The sequence below is a fragment of the Kogia breviceps genome, chromosome 1 (assembly GCF_026419965.1).
Source record: "Kogia breviceps isolate mKogBre1 chromosome 1, mKogBre1 haplotype 1, whole genome shotgun sequence".
Lineage (NCBI taxonomy): Eukaryota > Metazoa > Chordata > Mammalia > Artiodactyla > Physeteridae > Kogia > Kogia breviceps.
In genome coordinates, this window is record NC_081310.1 from 144,108,527 (window position 1) to 144,126,970 (window position 18,444).

At 37.8% G+C, this 18,444-nt stretch overlaps 1 protein-coding gene and 1 long non-coding RNA gene across 8 annotated transcripts in view; one reads left to right on the forward strand and one right to left on the reverse strand.

Moving 5' to 3' along the window:
* Positions 1-2,468, reverse strand: part of LOC131763616 (uncharacterized) — a 48,198-nt gene extending 45,730 nt beyond the window's left edge. For all 4 annotated transcript variants that reach the window (XR_010835077.1, XR_010835073.1, XR_010835079.1 and 1 more), the window contains exons 1-2: positions 1,959-2,468; positions 1,464-1,502 (exon numbers count right to left, since the gene is read on the reverse strand). This is a non-coding gene — a long non-coding RNA (uncharacterized lncRNA). The remainder of the gene's footprint in view (positions 1-1,463; positions 1,503-1,958) is intronic.
* Positions 2,469-2,568: 100 nt separating this feature from the next.
* Positions 2,569-18,120, forward strand: SERBP1 (SERPINE1 mRNA binding protein 1). Of its 4 annotated transcripts, none has more exons than XM_059075667.2 (8): positions 2,569-3,021; positions 6,873-7,023; positions 7,522-7,662; positions 7,775-7,864; positions 8,457-8,576; positions 11,274-11,451; positions 14,936-15,109; positions 16,707-18,120. In XM_059075667.2, exons 1-8 carry the CDS (start codon positions 2,709-2,711, stop codon positions 16,761-16,763), a joined length of 1,224 nt encoding a protein of 407 aa, XP_058931650.1. In that variant the 5' UTR covers positions 2,569-2,708; the 3' UTR covers positions 16,764-18,120. The 4 variants fall into 4 exon arrangements, with proteins under 4 accessions (XP_058931650.1, XP_058931669.1, XP_058931676.1 ...); XM_059075686.2 differs by having other exon boundaries at positions 2,575-3,021; positions 8,502-8,576; XM_059075693.2 differs by having other exon boundaries at positions 2,579-3,021; positions 7,793-7,864; positions 8,502-8,576.
* Positions 18,121-18,444: the final 324 nt, after the last annotated feature.

Below are 18,444 nucleotides of genomic sequence, written 5' to 3' on the forward strand. Positions count from 1 at the left end.
ATATGTGATTCAAGGATCGCTACAGAGAGCTGATATTTTAGGCTACATTTCTAATCAGTGATATCTTATACCTTGTCACCTTACAACTCCTGCCATTCATTTGAATAACAGTCTGCAAGAAGTTTCCTTTTCCTTCTCTCCTGAGGTTTATTTGGCCAATATTTTTTCTACTGAGAGTAGCAGGAACTTTTAAATATTTTTAAAGACTAATTTAACTTCTCAGAAGAAAGGAAACATTTCCAAAAATAATTACATATAAAATAAAATTGATTGTGAGATGTAAAAGAATTAGCATTTGGAGCTTTATTTGTATACTTTAAAAATGGGCTTTAAAACGTTCCTGGATTAACCAAAATTCCAGGAGAGACAAAAGGGAGAGAAGGAAGTTGAAAGTGCTTACAAATTTTTCCCATTTTCCCCAAACGTTTATTCATATTTTTACGTTATATTAATAGATAAAGTCCCTGAGGAGCATGACTGAAACTCAAAAATTCATAGCCATACAATTTCCCTACGTGTAGCATATCTTTAAGTATTCTTGTTGTAAGAATGCTTGGTGGTCATAAAGATCTGTCTGAGGAAATCAGAGATCTGTACATATGATAAAAAAACAACTAAGGACAGGCCTGCCCCACCCCACAGACTGTGGTAGGAGTGGGTAAGTTACTTAGTCCCTTTGTGCTTCATTTTCCTCACTTTAAAAAGGCAATAATACCTTTCTCATAGAGTTGCCGTGAGGCTTAACTGAGATCACACATGTAAAGTGCACCAAGTACCTAATAAAATATCAAGTTTTAGCTCCTGACACTGTTGTGGCAGTGGTCAGGAAGGGGTAAGAGGAGGAGGTGTAGCAGATGTCTCAAAGATGCAGATATTAACAACCCGTGGCAAAGAGAAAGAGTTTGTTAAGGCAGGGAGATCTTCCAAATGGCACTTGCGCTATTTTCAAAGGGGCATGAAGAGTATAGTCAAACACCCCTTGTCCTTGGTAGGAGATACAAGAGCCAGAGCTCGTGGAAGGAGGTGGGGGTCTCTGTGTGGGATGGGAGTGTGTGTGGCAGGGACTGAGGCGAGAAATAGGTGACTTTGAGGAATGGGGGTTGGATTTAGAAGTAAGAAAACCACGAGGCTTGCTGCCACATGCTTGTAACATGACTCTTATTTTCCCTGTTAAGGAATTGATTTAAATTCTGCTCAGAAATCGATAAGATTCCATTTGGCCATGTGACATACCCTGTCTGACATGCAACAATATTTAAATCTTATTAAATACTGTAAATTAACTTATATTGACTGACTTCTATCAGAGATCAGAGTCTGGATTAAAGAGCTGATGTCAAGAGTCTCAGAGTGGAGTTAGAAGACTGGGTTAACTCCTGGCACTGGCACTTACAAAGATGTGAACGTGGTAAGTCATTTCACCTCTGAAATAGTTTCATCTGTGAAATGGGAAAACCACTTACCTAACAAGTTGTTGTTGCCATTAAGGTTATTCATAGCACCTGGAACACAGAGATGTATTTTTCTATATTTTGTGTTAATGGAAAAAGGTTTTAAAATTATAATACATTTACACTTACAGCATTACCAAATATGCCTGAATACGCATTGACACTATTACATTAATGGACTTTAATATTCTCAACCAATATCAATGCTTTTAGTAATAACAGTTAATTCGCTGATATTATTTTCCTCCCCTCACTGCACCTCTCAGCACACCACACATTCAGATGCTCTAAAATGTTATTTCTTGAGCACTTTTTACTGACACCCAATCCTTGGCTTGCCAGACACTAAAGGACAATTGGATTGACTCTAGAAAGTGTTTCTACAAACAGTAACTTTTCGAGGCTTGCCCAGCCTTGTCTGGCTAGTGTTGCAGAGTCAGTTTACTTCAATTAAAGCACTAGTGGCAACACGGCATTCCTCACACAAGAAAAGAGCGCAACACTCACATATGACAGTTCAACTTGTCTTTTGGGCTGATTCTGCTGCTCGAGTTCAGTCCCCGCGAGAGGAAGCGTATTCCGCCTCCCATTAAACAGAAGAGCCTCGATTCATTATTGGGGCTGCAGGAGGGCGACTCCAGCAACTGAACAGCTAGGGACTTGACACAGAGCGGGTCCTGCGTTCGTGAGGCAAGTGCGGCACCTCAGCAACCCGCCAGCCCTGGAAGTTTGTGAGTCTCCACTTGTAAGACTGGTAGTCACCTTGACCTCCCGGACAGGTGGGGAAAGTTAGCCCTGGGCCAGAGGCGGGGCTTAAAAGCGAAGGCTCAGAACTTTCCCGAGCAAAACACGCCGTCACGTTTTCCTGTTTTCAGCGCAGTTCGAGACCCGGAGAGTTTAAGGGTGGCGAGAGCAGGTGGCAGGACTCCGCCCACCACCGCTCTTCTCCTCCCTCAGCTTGCTGCTCCACTCCCTCGGTGAGGTCCCGCCCCTGAGGCGCGCGCGAAGAGTTGTCGCGCCGTGTGCTCTAGGAATTGTAGTCCTAGGGCTGGGAGCCGCCTCGGGAGAGGCGACTTCGGCCTACACACCCCATGGTGCCGCGCGCGCTGGCCGCTCCCGGATGTGTGCCTGGCGCCGGAAGAGAAGACGGCCCCCCTTTCTCGGCCCGGCCATCTTGTGGGAAGAGCTGAAGCAGGCGCTCTTGGCTCGGCGCGGCCCGCTGCAATCCGTGGAGGAACGCGCCGCCGAGCCACCATCATGCCTGGGCACTTACAGGAAGGCTTCGGCTGCGTGGTCACCAACCGATTCGACCAGTTATTTGACGACGAATCGGACCCCTTCGAGGTGTTGAAGGCAGCAGAGAACAAGAAAAAAGAAGCCGGCGGGGGCGGCGTTGGGGGCCCTGGGGCCAAGAGCGCAGCTCAGGCCGCAGCCCAGACAAACTCCAACGCGGCGGGCAAACAGCTGCGTAAAGAGTCCCAGAAAGACCGCAAGAACCCGCTGCCCCCTAACGTCGGCGTGGTTGACAAGAAGGAGGAGACGCAGCCGCCCGTGGCGCTTAAGAAAGAAGGTAAAGCTGTGGTGGAAGGTGGGGGAGACCCGGGATGGAGGGAAGGAGCGAGGGGACTGGCGGCTACCACTGGCTTCTGGGGGCTCCAAGGGTCCGCAGGAGACTTGGCCGCCGATTTCCCCGCGTTTCCCCCGCCTGACAAAAGCCAGGTCCTGCGAAGGTGCTTGGAGCGTGGTAGCCCCAAGTTCAAACCGCCACCTGCAAGGATCCTGGAGCCACCCCTTCCCGCCTCAGGTTCCGAGCGGAGGAGCGTGGTCGGGATCTTGCGAGGCTGTTGTCTTCCCGCCGGATTCCTTGGCGGGCGAGCGCATGGGCCGAGGTTCGGGGAAGGGAGCTCCTTCTCGGAGCGTTTGTTGTTAACGGGATGGCGGGGCCTCCGCGCCTTTTTCCTGCTCAGAGCTCTCTCAGCCCGCCGCTCTGAGGTGCGGTTGTGTCTTTTAGGCTCCTGCCCTGCCGTCTTGTCCCAGGGTGGCGTGGGGTACCCCCGAGAAAAGCTGGGGGTCGGAGTTTCCACCTACGCCCCCCATACGTTCGAGCCTGTCGGATGTTGTGGAGCAAGGTGCCCTCTTAGGTTCCCCCTGTGCTTTATCGTTACTCCCTCTCCCGCACAACTATTGCAAACTTAATAACTTGCTGGAGTGCGTCAGGCTGTTGGGAGGGAGAGAAATTTGGCCACCCTGGATTGAGCAGAAGCGGGAATTCTGAATGAAGATTGGTGATGGCAGGAAATCCTGAAGCTCGTCCTCGGGTCACGATCTTTTTCCCCCGGCCGGACCCCCCGCAAGCAGTTTTTCATGTGGCGTGGCCTGGCCTGGGCCTCGTGGTGCAAAGAGTGCCGAGGCTGTCACAGCGTTAGCCGCCGCAGAGCCCTTTGGAGTGCAGCTTTTTCTCCCCATGTGCGTGAAGCATGGTCAGGATTTCATTGGCGGGTAGTAGTTGCTTCCAGGTCACTGTAAACTTTGCAGGATTGTCTTGAACTTGGTTTTTGCACTCTCACTCGTTACTGGTTTGTCTTTTGTGATGGATGAAAAAGCAAAACAGTGGGGGATTAGAAAAAGTGTACACGATCCGTAGTAAGTAGGTGTAGGACTTAAGCTTTGAAGCTTAAAGGTTTCCTTTATGTGTTGAAAGTTGAAATTTTGCCACGTGCTTCTGAAAGTTCTCATTAGCTTTAGTCGAATTTGATAATTCAACTAATTTAAATTAAAAATCAAAACAATTGTGTTAGGTTTTGGTTTAGAATTTTTAGAAAATACAGAGAGAGCTTTGTGAGGCTTGGGGTGAAGAACCTAGGTGGTAAATAAAACCGTGTATTAAAATTACAGGTTGGGGAGGGAAGCAGAGGTTGGAGTGTTAGAAAGCATGTATATACATCGTTTAGGCTAAATATTCATTTAGCTAAGTTTTATGGCAATCTGTAGCACAATGTAATAAATCTAATTTCTATGTTAAGGAACACTGGCTTGTGTATTTATTTAAACTGTGCTCAAGTTTACCTCCTTCATCACACTAACCCAAAGAAAGTACACGAAAAAATGGAATCTGAAGTGTGTTCACCCATTTTGAATATTCTAAACATAAAGCATGGTTTAAACCCCTCATATGTTTTGATCATAAAGCCCATTTTTGAAATAAGCTCTTACCGGGAACCTAGTATTTTAAATTACAAAGTTAAAAATTTATTTCATAAATTTATGACCAGGACCGAGTTCAACATTCAGTAGTCTTAACTTGGGAAAACTTCCATTATTAGCTATCAACATTTTCCTTAGGTCAGCATTTCAGGGCACACTTAACCTTAAATTGCATAAAACACAAGCTTATAAAAATATTGAATGAAAAAAAATAGTTTTGAGGCCTTACTCCTTAGCAGTCAATTCTGGGCATTGGGGAAGGATAGACCTGTAAACAAAGTCCCTGCCTCTTGTAGTGGGATGGATTGTTAACCTGATCATGTGTTCCTTGCCTTTGAATAGAGGTCCTGGCACAATCCTAGACGTGCCTTAGATGTGTGTTTGATGTTTATATTCTTTGAATTTTGTAGTTTGTCTTTTGCCCATTTGAGGAACTTGAGAATTGACATCATCTACTCATTTGTTTTTTTAATGTTAGAAGCCTGGAATCTAGTGAAAATCAAGAGATGCTTGCATTTTTAAATGTCAGTCATTGGGTGGATTTATTTGTAAGTGTTTTAGATTCTGTAAGCCTGTTACTGGATATTGGGGTGGGGAAGCAAGCCATTGTTCATTTGGGTGTGTGGCTTGGATATTATAAGGACTGGTTCCATAGCTCCACCCTAATACACTACCTCTGATGAAATTTATTTAAAATGCCTTGGTGTAAGATCTAAGATTTCTGCGCTGTCCTGACAGTATATGGAATGGACCTTAAAATTTCACTTAGGAGTTTGACGTTTACCGTTTGACTTTGGCTTCAAGCAGCTGAACGATTGGGGGCATCGTGGTGGTGTTACACTTTCTTAGAAAGAACCGGAGTGAACCAACTTAATTTCTTGTGAAACCAATTCCTCAGGTGCTTTTTGACTTTGTCAGAAATTGTGGTTTGGGAATTAGAGCATACCTAAAATATTAGTCATGAATTTAACCATCAATCTACTTACTATCTTTAAGGCTACTAGTAATGCATATTGGTTGCCTTTTTGGCCTCTGACACTAACAGGAAAAATAATGAATGAAGAGGGAAATCAGTAAATGCTTCAGCCATCGCTTAGTGTCACGAGTTTTTATTTCTGTGTCTTGCTTAAAAGGGGTCCTTTTGTGTATGTGGTTTGTGTGTGTGTGTGTGTGTATGTGTGTGTGTGTGGTTTTTAAAGATTCTTTGGAAATGAAGATACTTGAAAGGGCAAACCAAAAAAATCTCCATAATAAAATAACTGTACTATTTCCTGTTGGTTGCATAACAGTATATTTCAAAAGTTAGGTGTGCTATGTTTGTATGTATATATATATATGTGTGTGTGTGTGTGTGTGTGTATGTAGACTGCAACAGGAGAGGAAGATGGAACTTTTTTCCCATTAAATAGCTATTTTCAACTATGGAGAAAATTTTTTTAAATTTATTTTTTATTGAAGTATAGTTGATTTACAATATTGTGTCAGTTTCTGCTGTACAGTGAAATGATTCATCGATTATGCATATATACATCCTTTTTTCTAATATATTCTTTACCATTATGGTTTATCACAGGATATTGAATATATCAATAGTTCCCCATGTTCTACTGTAAGACCTTGTTATCCATCAGAGATGTGATCTTAAATGCCATTTGTTTTCCTTTCAGTTTTGTAATTTCATAGAATCACCAGTCCTTTTACTCTGTTCTTTTTTTCCCCCTCCAGATTATATAAGATAAAATAATGTCTTCACTGGGGTTTTTTTTGAGGGTCTTTACCTGATGATTGTGTTGGTTTGCTTGGTTATTATTTATGTATGGCTAAGGGTGTTATCTTTGGTATCTTTAAAACCAAAATGTATCATTTGCTTAAAATTTCTTTAAATTTAGAATTTTAAATTAAGAGACTGGCATCTTGAAAAGTGAGAGAAATAATGGCTACCCAAATGACTTCCAGGTCAGTTATAGAGAATAATTTAGGGGAAAAAATGATTTGGCAAACTGAATGGAAGTTTGAAACAAGTTTATTTAAATAGGAATTTTTTTGAAGTACTTTGTTAACACTTTAGAGATGCCCAGTGTTAGCCTTTTTCAGTGGGAAGTGCTAGTTAGTGGACTTAAAGAGTAAATTTTTGTTTTTTTCTTTTAACAGTCTAGGCCTAATTTTTTGTGTTGCAAAAAATAATCTGCTTACGTGGGTTTTTAAAAATCATTTTAGGAATAAGACGTGTTGGAAGAAGACCTGATCAACAACTTCAGGGTGAAGGGAAGATAATTGATAGGAGACCAGAAAGGCGACCACCTCGCGAAAGACGATTTGAAAAGCCACTTGAAGAAAAGGGTGAAGGAGGAGAATTTTCAGTTGATAGGCAAGATTGTTTCTTAATCTCTTCATGTTTTGTCAGTTTATAGAGTTACATCTTAACACAGATAAATTGAGCATAATTGCCAGGAAGCATTGTGGCTAGTTAATTTTATCACTTTTTCTCTGGAAACATGTAAGTGTGTGTGTTGTTATTCTTAGGACATTTTGATAACAATTTTTAGTATTCAAACTTAGATTTCTTGTAATGAAACACTTCAGTTATGAAGGTTACATGTGTTTATTTTAATTTTTATGTATATTGGTGAATAGCATTTTTACTAGATTATAATGTGAAATGAGTAACAATGAAGAAGTACATGCATGAGTAGTAAAGTTTTAGAGAATGTCAAATTAATTTTCTTACATTGGGGAGTTTCCTAGTTTTGATTTCCTTTGGGATATGAGACAGTAAATATGTTCCTGCATTTTTGAGCCTTTGAATTTCCCTTCTTCTTTTTACCAGAAACCTTAGAAGTATATAATATTTTTTTATTTGTTATAGACCGATTATTGACCGGCCTATCCGAGGCCGTGGTGGTCTTGGAAGAGGTCGAGGAGGTCGTGGACGAGGAATGGGCCGGGGAGATGGCTTTGATTCTCGTGGCAAACGTGAATTTGATAGGCATAGTGGAAGTGATAGATCGTAAGTCTTATATTGGTTTTTATTATACTTTTATATTTGAAGCTACTTCTTTAATAAAACAAAATTTGAATTTCTAGAACTAAAGAGTATTATGTTAACTCAGTTTTGTTAGTTCTTTTTCACATTACAGTGGCCTGAAGCATGAGGACAAGCGTGGAGGTAGCGGATCTCACAACTGGGGAACTGTCAAAGATGAATTAACGTTGGTATTCTGGTTTTTTAAAATAAATACTTCTAATAAAATTGATCTTATGCCTTACTAGAGGTTTGCCCATTAAATTTTTACTTGTCCCTGGGACAAGGATGGATGCTCTTATCTCAGAGCTACTTCCTTACAAGATAATGAATGCTTTTTTGGATATGTTTGGGTTATAATGTATCAAATGACCAGTTTTTCTACGTTTCAAAAATATGTGGTATTAATTTTTCTTTTCATATGGATATATAGCTTTTATTGAAATCCTGTTTTGAGGTTATTTGGGTATTATGTTATTGTATGTTTCTTATTTAATAGTTCTTATTCTAGCTATTGACCCCTTTGGTGATGACAAAAATTTGAAAAGCCAGTAAGGCTTTATTTTAGAACTGCTGTCATACTACTTTTTGAGTAATGTACTTGAGCTATAACTTGGATCAGTATACATTTTTAAATTATTTTCTCTTAGTGGTCTACTGGGGAGTAAATTTAGTAGGAAAAGACATTGGGAATGTGAGAATTTAAAAATATTTCTGTGAAGACTTTCAGCTACATGTAAATGGACCTGGATGCCTTTTTTTTTTCTTTCTTTCCTTAGAGAGTCCCCCAAATACATTCAGAAACCAATATCTTATAATTGCAGTGACTTGGAGCAATCAAATGTGACTGAGGAAACACCTGAAGGTGAAGAACATCCAGTTGCGGACACTGAAAATAAGTAAGTGATTTGTGTGTACGGTAGCGGTAATGCTCAAGCATTGAAATGTTTGGGGTTTAACAAGAAAACAACCTGTACGCTTAATGCTGTTATTTATTTGCTTTTTAATAGGAGAGACTTTATTGTACTCCATTCCCTCAAATAGTGTTTAAAGGAGTGCTTTACAAATGTATATGTTGGGCTCTAATGGTTTGATAAATAGAAATGGTTATTTCTATTTGAAGTTACCATTGTCAATCTTAAAAAGATATGGAAGATATGTATTTTAGTAAATCCTTTTAACCCTAAGCACAAAAATAGCTGTTTTAACCTGAGAAATATTTGGAACTCATAGTTCAAAGTACTTTAGACTCTATGTAACTGTACAGATTTTATTCTAATACAGTTTAAAATGAGAAAACATGGCCGTTTTAAAATTAGTTCCTCCATCTCCTTGAAGTTTTTTTTTTTCCATCAACATAGAATTTGGAACATAGCATTATTGGCTTGTTTTAAAATGTGTGAGGAGAGCAAGCACCAGAATATGTTGTCAGTTCACTAGTGAAGATGGTTTTGAAATTGTTCAAGGGAGTGGGAGAGTTTTAAGGACTCAAGTTATGCTAGTAGAAATAATTTAATGCCTTCCTCTGGTTTCCATCAATACAAGCAGAAGTTATGTGCCAGGCATTTCTTTCAGTATGTGGTTTAAAGTCTTGCATTACAGATTATTTAGGTCAGTAATTCTTAATCGGCATGTTCAAATCATTTAGGAAGGCAGTGCTTTTCTAAACTTATCTTTTTCTCCAGAAAGAATTGTTCTTACAGTGAACCACTATTAATGATTGGAAAATCATATTTTGTGGATTTGTTTGAATAAGGAGTAATCAATTTACTATTGGAGAGAATAGATAAAAATACATGGTGTTAAGTGATGTGTAGAACTTGGTAATATAAATTCATTTATATGAAACTATGGCATCTTAATTTTGTGTGGTAAACAATGAAATTGTGATAGGTGAGATAGATGAACCTTACATAACATTAAGTACTTTACAAAGCTCAACATAAATGTTGTTGCCTTAATGAAGAGTCCATGTTTAACTCACTTTAAGAGTAATCTGACAAGATTATAACTGTTTACCAGAAGGAAAGGATGTTATTGATAGGGTATTGGAAGCAAATCATTAGCTCAGTTCCCAGGACTAAAGTTGGGGGTATAAGGTCTAAAGACCATGATGATGACATTAGAGCAGGCTCTAGTCTTAGTCCAGAATAGGGGAGAATCTGAACATAGTATTATGTTTTGCATGTGCAGGTGTAAATTTAAGAAACAGCTTTGGCTGAATTTGATTAGCTTATGTATAGTTCTAGAGCTTCTGTTTTGTCTCATTTGATCCTTACAACAACCCTTGAAGGTAGGTGTCATTGTTTCATGATATAATAAAGGTATGCTGAGTTCTTTTCTTGGCTGTGGCACAACTTACGCGTAGCTAGGACTTTTTTCAGTCTTTAGTTTTCTGATCTGTAAACTGACAGGGTTGGACTTTACAGTCTAGATCTCATCAATTCAGTGTAAGCTTGGTCTGAGAAGTTTTAAGGTGGGATTTGTCAAACAGTAAAGAGTAGCACAGACAGGAGATATTTGAGCAAGGCTAACTGAATCACCTGCTATCTTTGGAAAGAAGCAGTGCTCCCAAAATAGCAAACAACTTGTTTGGTGACAATTGGAAATTGAGATTAAATAGTGGATTCCTAGGCCCAAGCTTTGTTTCTGTAAAAAGGGAAAGGGATAATATGTAATAGTTACAGCCTGAGAATTATATTTAGAAATAACTAATTTGGTGTTAAGCATTGGAACCAGTATTTTGTAGAAACTTCCATTAGTAGTGAAACTGTAGTCTCCTTTTCATATACCGATTGGTTTGAAAGTTGGAGTGTATAAAGTTAGGATTTGTAGAAATTAAAGATTTGCCTTATGTGTTAAATAAAGGATAGGGGAACAGTTCTTTTATATTCTAGAATATGAAACTTGGTTGCTTATGGATGTCCTAGATGATTACCTTCATGTATGTTATAAATTATGTATTGTGGAAAATTATGGAAATTAAATAATGTGTTTTAGGAGAAGTTAGGTCAACGATTTTAATCATGTAGTGTAAGTTTTAAAAACAGTAGTATGGTTTTTAAAAATGTGTTCTAGGTTTGATATAGCCAGTTCAATATTGTGTTACTGATAGATGATCATTTAAGAGTTTATGAAGATGAATTGTGGGCTTCCCTGGTGGCGCAGTGGTTGAGAATCCGCCTGCCGATGCAGGGGACACGGGTTCGTGCCCCGGTCCAGGAAGATCCCACATGCCGCGGAGTGGCTGGGTCTGTGAGCCATGGCCGCTGAGCCTGCGCTTCCAGAGCCTGTGCTCCGCAACGGGAGAGGCCACAACAGTGAGAGGCCCGCGTACCACACACACACACAAAAAAAAGATGAATTGTATATTCCTTAGTTATCCATGCTTTCACTAATTCAACAAACATTGGATTTCTGGTCTCTGCCAAGTCACATGTCAGCCACTGGGTTACAAAGAAAACTTGATTCTCCTGTCCTTGGGTAATCTAGAAGATTACCAACCAGCCAAGATTAACTTCCTTACTTACAATTGTAAGTTATATGATTTTATAAGCCCCCTTACCACGTGTAAAACTTAAAACATTTTCACACAGGGAGAATGAAGTTGAAGAAGTAAAGGAAGAAGGCCCCAAAGAAATGACTTTGGATGAGTGGAAGGCTATTCAAAATAAGGACCGGGCAAAAGTAGAATTTAATATCCGAAAACCAAATGAAGGTGCTGATGGGCAGTGGAAGAAGGGCTTTGTTCTTCATAAGTCAAAGAGTGAAGAGGTAAAATGAAGTTTTGTGGTGTTTGAAAATGTTCAGATGTCTTGAATTTCGTTTACAATTTTTGTGTTAAAATTTCACGTGGGTAATCTGTTTATAAAAAAGAAAAGTTTGGGCTTCCCTGGTGGCGCAAGTGGTTGAGAGTCCGCATGCTGATGCAGGAGACACGGGTTCGTGCCCCGGTCCGGGAAGATTCCACATGGCGCGGAGCGAGAAGATCCCACATGCCGCGGAGCGGCTGGTCCCATGAGCCATGGCTGCTGAGTTTGCGTGTCCGGAGCCTATGCTCTGCAACGGAAGAGGCCACAACAGAGAGGCCCGCGTACCGCAAAAAAAAAAAAAAAAAAAAAATTAAAGTTTTACATAGGATTATTTGAGGCAGATAAATTGCCCCAAGAGGAAAATAAACTGAATTATCATATAGTCTAAGAAATTATTCTTTCAAAATTTGTGTAATATTTTAAAAAATCGTACCTAACTGGGAGTCATTAAGACTTGCATTAGGTTAGGTGGTTGGCATTTTTATGTGGGAAACTGTCTGCATATGCCATATACAATATCCAGGAATCTTTAGTAAATGGTATTATCCTTCTTTACTGAGGAGTGATGTCTTGTAAAGACTAGAGAATGAATTTATGAGTTTCCTTTCCTTAGGAAACAAGGAAACTAATGAAAATATTTGAGAAAAACGTGTATGACTTTTGATTTGGTAGCTTCTATTTAAGCCTTGGGGCACATTCTTAGAGGAAAATCCCACTGCTGTATCCTTTTAGGGTTTGTGTAAGTATGAGATTTTAGTCACAAAGTTATCTGTGAAACAAATTTGGAGATATTTTTAAATAAAATAGAGGTTTGGAGATGATTTTTTAAACTTTAACTTCATGAAGGTAGTATAAATGAGGTTATTATCTTAAGTGTCAATTCCTGTAGGGAAGAAAAAACATCTTCCTTCATTAGAATGCTTTTGGTTGCAGACAAAGTTGCGTATCTATGTAAAACAGAGAATTCTTTATCTAAAGAACCATGAAAGTTCACTTTGGGGAGATTGTTCATTGGAATTAATTATTAAACTGTTTAGGTTAATGTGAAAGAGATTTACTTTGGCACCTTGGAGACAGTTATTCATGACCTTTTTAGGGTCCCGACGGAACTTTTCTCCAGAATAGGACACATAGATATAAAATGTTTTGATATATTGTATCATTATTATCATTAATACCCTGAAGCCTCTTCATGCATTTTTTAGACATCAGGTTAGGTGTCCCAGCTTTAAGTATTATTTTACATTGAGCTTTTAAGAAATAACTATTACAGAAGATGATGTATATAATTAGAAATTTTAGAAAATCATAAAATGTGAAATTGGTGATGAATAACCTTGAAATCAGGACATTGTCATTATCAAGCCACTTTTGTATGTTTGGACCCTTATAGTTATGCTGCCTTTGTGATGTATGTACATGAAATCCAGCCTTACTGGCATATATGGCCTCATCATTTGAATACAGATTGACCCCAACTTAGAACTTTTTGGTTTTTTTATTTTAAAATGGTGTGAAAACAATACACATAGAGTAGAAACCATACTTGAAATTTTGAATTTTGATCTTTCAGGCTGAATATTCAGTACTCGCTACTCTTTTGTGATGCTGGGCAGCAGCAGTGAGCTGCAGTTCCCAGTCAGCTTTCTGATCATGAGGGTAAACAACTGATACACTTAAAACCATTCTGTTTTTCAGTTTCAATATTGAGATATTTAACAGTTTATTATAAAATAGGCTTTGTAGTTTTGTGTTAGATGATTTTGCTCAACTATAGGCTAATGTAAATGTCCTGAGCACATTTAAGGTAGGTTAGGCCAAGCTGTGATGTTTGGTAAATTAGGTGTATTAAATGTATTTTGGACTTTAAAGATATTCAGGTTTTATCAGGATGCAACACCATTGTAATTTGAGGAAGATCGGTATGATAGGTCTTCAAGTTTGTTGTATACAATGCTTTAAGTACTCTTTCTCTTTTACTTATCTTCATCTTCACAACAAATATGAAGTAAGGGGAAAAAAAACTTTGAGAAATGGAGAACTGAATTATTGACAGCTGAGACCAGAGTTCTTATTTCCTCATTGTCATACAGTGCTCTAGAAAAAAAAACTTTGTAAATTTATCCTACTAGTTAACTTGAAGGTTGGGGATGTAACCTGAACATCCAGGCTTCCTCTTTATTATTATAGTAAAACCTTCAAGATGTTTTCAGTAGTATATCAACTTAAGTTTTTTTGCTTCTGTGCTCTGGAAATCTTTAAATGCTTTTAATTGATAAATTGGTATCATTGCTTTGCAATAGCTAACGTTTAAAATCAGAGACATATACCATTGACTTTAATTTGCTAGTGATTTTATGCTCCTTTATAATTAATATTTTAAAAAGAATCTTCTATTGCCTTTAAATTTAACCTACAGGAAGACATAAAGGGATGACATTTAATTTGGGTATTCGATGATTAAAGGAATGAAAATCTGTGTACAAATACAAAATTTATTTGTACTTAAAAGGGGTAATTATTAACAGTTGTAATATTACAAGCTATTTAGAAAGAGTGAAATATCCCTTCAGAAAAGAGGATTATATGTGTATTTAGAAAAATTAAAACATACTTTAAATTAGTATGAGAAGTTTCTAACTAGAAGATTAAAACCCATTCACCCCAAGCATACAAAAGAGATCAGACATTAAGCAGTGTAAAATTCTCTGGCCTTTTTTTGCAGAGTCCATTATGTAGCTTAGGATCTGGGTTTCACAAATATGATGACTTCATTTTTAAGAAGGTTCCTGTGATAAATTTAAGGCATGGTTTTATTTGTGCACAGCTTTTCAAGGTTCCTTTCTTATGTAATGTCATGTTTCACTTGAATTTGTAGTTCTCCAGTTTATATGGAAGAACACATAGTTAAATAAGAACAGAAAAGCATTTTGAGAAGTTGATATATAATTTCTTTCCCAAGTCATAGTTGGAAGAGTATAGAGCAAAAGTTCTCTTTAAAACTTACATATTCAGTAATATCTCTAATAGAAATATATACCATCTATCTAAGTCTTCCTCAGAGGTTCACATTGGAATGCTAATCTGAAGGGCATATTTTAAATGTACTTATTCATACTTCACTGCTAAAGATGATGATTCAATAGGTTTGAGATGGGGCCCAGCCACTTGAATAGTTGTGATTATACCTCTAATCAAGACTTGCTAATACCATCTATAATTTAAAGTTAAGGGAATATGAAATAGAGAAAAGTGAAAGGAGTTATTCCTCCTAGATTACTGTAGCTGATCCCAAAGCTTACTTATTACCTGTAGAGGTGTTACTATATTTTTTCACACAAAGTGCAGGTTGGATTTTTGGTCTTTTTAGGAGAAAACTCATTATTTAGAAGTGTGCAACATTACTTTCCTATCAATCACCCAGTGACCTTCACTTAAATTTTTAGGCTCATGCTGAAGACTCGGTTATGGATCACCATTTCCGGAAGCCAGCAAATGATATAACGTCTCAGCTGGAGATCAATTTTGGAGACCTTGGCCGCCCAGGACGTGGTGGCAGGGGAGGGCGAGGTGGCCGTGGGCGTGGTGGACGTCCAAACCGTGGCATCAGGACTGACAAGGTAATTTTAAGGCTTCTTTTACCCTTTTAAGTAATTCGAGGACCTCTTTCCATAAATCAGTGCCCTAGGTCCTTTTGGGGACATAAGTCGAAGAAGAAAAAGGTTGACATGCATGCCTTTAAGAAACTACATTTTAGGTTATATTTTTTGTTTAAAGCACTTACATGACTGAATAGAGCTGCCAGTAGTTAAGTTTACCACCCTTCATCGAGTACTTATCTGGTGCCAGTTATGGTACTGTGCTAAAAAAACAAAAACAAACAAACAAAACCCCCACCATTTTACAGAAGATGAAATTCAGGTGAAGGGGGAACCAAGGTAATTCTTGGCCTCTGGTAAGGTCTGCCTGAAATGCCAAATACTTACTTTGCCTTGACAAATCTTCACTGCTTTTTAGGGCTCAGCTTAATAAAACCTTGGTGTCCTTTGTATAATTTTGTGGCATTGACTGATTGTTTTTTGTTCACGAGAGCTGTTCTGTAAGTTGGGATTAATTTGTGTCCTATTTTCTGTATTTTCCATTGCTTTGCACTAAGTGTGACAAAAAACATTCTTCTGAAATATTTTGATGAAAGCCCTAGTAATTGGTAGATTTGAAATGATCTGTTGGATGCCAAAGTCCATGGTTTTAATGACTAGATATTACTAAAGTATTAGAGATAACTTGGGTTAGTTTATTGTCTCTTATGGTCTACCTAGGAAACAACCATAATGTCCTCCTGAATTCTCAACACCTGATATGCAAATTGGGGGACCGATCTGCTTGATTGAGTATGCCAATGTTTGATTATAGTGGTAACTTAATATCCTAGATTTTATGGTCACCCATACCAATGTAGTGATATTTTGTTTTTATTTCTTTCTCTGTGACATGGGTTCTTTTTGAAGGCATTGTGTATATGGATCTTTTCAGTACTTTGTTGTGTAAAAATTTGTATTTTGACTGTAAATAACCATGAATGTGCTGCTTAAATAACTGTAATTGGTTTCTTAGCTTGCTTTCACATTGATACCATTCTTATTTAGCAAGTGGGGAAAATAAAAGGATACTGAACAACCGAGTAAGAATCCACATACATACCTTGTGTGAATCTACTTGTGTGATTTATTAGAAAAATAACCCATGCTGTTACTAGGGAATTTTCTGAGATCTTGATAGAAATTCAGGACAAGGCTCATTGCAAATATTTGTAGTCCTATTCTTTTTTTTTTTTTTTAAATTGGAGTATAGTTGGTTTACAATGTTGTGTTAGTTTTTGGTGTACAGCAAAGTGAATCAGTTATACATACATCCACTCATTTTTAGATTCTTTTCCCATATAGGTCATTACAGAGTATTGACTAGAGTTTCCTGTGCTATACAGTAGGTCCTTATTAGTTATCTGTTTTATATATAGTGTATATATGTCAATCCCAATCTCTCCCCCACTGTAGTCCTATTCTGATCCATAATTTTGCCTTTCAAAAGTAAAAGCTTTGACATATTTTGCTTATTGTAATAAAACTAAGTTTTTTTTAGAATTCTGTGTCTAAATGTAGACACTGGAAATATATTAAGATTTGAAAATCTTTAATTTTGCTTCTGTTTCCTTTTCAGTCAAGTGCTTCTGCTCCTGATGTGGATGACCCAGAGGCATTCCCAGCTCTGGCTTAACTGGATGCCATAAGACAACCCTGGTTCCTTGTGGACCCTCCTCTTTGAGGCTTGCATGCTTAAGGATCCCAAACGACTAAGAAATTTAAAAAAAAAAAAAAAAAAAAAAAAAAAAAAGACTGTCATTCATACCATTCACACCTAAAGACTGAATTTTATCTGTTTTGAAAATGAACTTCTCCTGCTACACAGAAGTAACAATATGGTAGTCAGTTTTGTATTTAGGAAATGTATTGGTAGCGGGGATGTTTTCATAATTTTCAGAGATTATGCATTCTTCATGAATACTTTTGTATTGCTGCTTGCAAATATGCATTTCCAAACTTGAAATATAGGTGTGAACAGTGTGTACCAGTTTAAAGCTTTCACTTCATTTGTGTTTTTTAATTAAGGATTTAGATGTTCCCCCTATTACAAACTGGTTTTAAATATTGGACATAATAGCAGTTTTAATACCTGCTTTGCATTTTCACACATGGTCAACTGGGACATGTAAACTTTGATTGTCAAATTTTATGCTGTGTGGAATACTAACTACTTTATGTATTTTAACTTAGTTTTAATATTTTCATTTCTGGGGATAAGGTCTTTTTTCACTTCTCATGATAGCTGTTATATATGCTAAATCTTTATATACAGAAATACCAGTACTTGAACAAATTGAAAGCACATTGGTTTATTAACCCTTGCTCCTGCATGGTTCATTAGGTTCAATTTATAATTGATTCACAATTTCAATTACATTTACTTTTAAAATATGTCACTTTCCCGTTTTAAAAACCAATCTAGACACCTTACTGGTGAACGTTGTTTAAGCTACTTATTGTTGATAGACATATACTGTCAAGTGAAGTAGTTTCCTGGGTGTTGGGTTTTTCCTCCTCCAATAGGGTGGGTGGAACAAGTTAATTTGGCTAATGCATAATATTTAAACTGCTCTGTAAAGTAAGTGGCCGCTCAGTATGATTTGTATGTGTGAAAGGTCCCAAATCAAAATTGTACATCCATAATCAACCCTTCAACCCTTGTTCTAAAGAAACCAAAGGGCACTGGTTAGTATGGTAAGGGGGGGTATGTTAATTTTTGGAATTTGGAAAGCAGACAGCTTTACTTTATAAGGTTGGAACAGCAGCACCATCCATGAAATACAAACCAAAAATTTTACTGTTTCTGAATTTCCTATATTGCTATTCATTTTGGTCTTAAGTTGATAGATTCCACAGAAGGTGATAAGTATCTTTTACCTCTTCCTCCGTTAGAAAATTAGGTTAATAATGGATTTCTTGATCGAGAGCATCACCACTGACTAAAACGTACATGGAGAGAATAATCAATAAACAGGCTTTCTAGGATCTTTTTTTTTAAGTCTTCTGCAACATTTATTGATAAACAGGAAAGGGGTTTTATTTACAGTTTTGAAGATCTTTTTGTCACTATTATTAGTAATTTTCTATCTATGGTAATGTCCAGTTTTTAAAATACTTTATGATTTAAGACTTTAAATCATAAAATGTCTGTTTAGCTGATTAGTTCTCCCCTATACTTCTAAATGAGAAATTGTACAGTACAAGAGTTGTTCTTTGGGATTAGATTTATTAACCTAGTTACCTACTAGTTTGACATCTTAGGAAGGAGGTAATTGTTTTTTTTTAATGATGGATAAACTTGTGCTGGTGTTTTG

Bases quoted from the DNA above. Each gene is read 5' to 3' on its own strand.
- SERBP1 (XM_059075667.2), top strand. From the start codon at position 2,709: ATGCCTGGGCACTTACAGGAAGGCTTCGGCTGCGTGGTCACCAACCGA. The intron at 3,022-6,872 runs GTAAAGCTGTGG...AAATCATTTTAG, and splicing joins CGTGGCGCTTAAGAAAGAAG to GAATAAGACGTGTTGGAAGA. The intron at 15,110-16,706 runs GTAATTTTAAGG...TTTCCTTTTCAG, and splicing joins GTGGCATCAGGACTGACAAG to TCAAGTGCTTCTGCTCCTGA.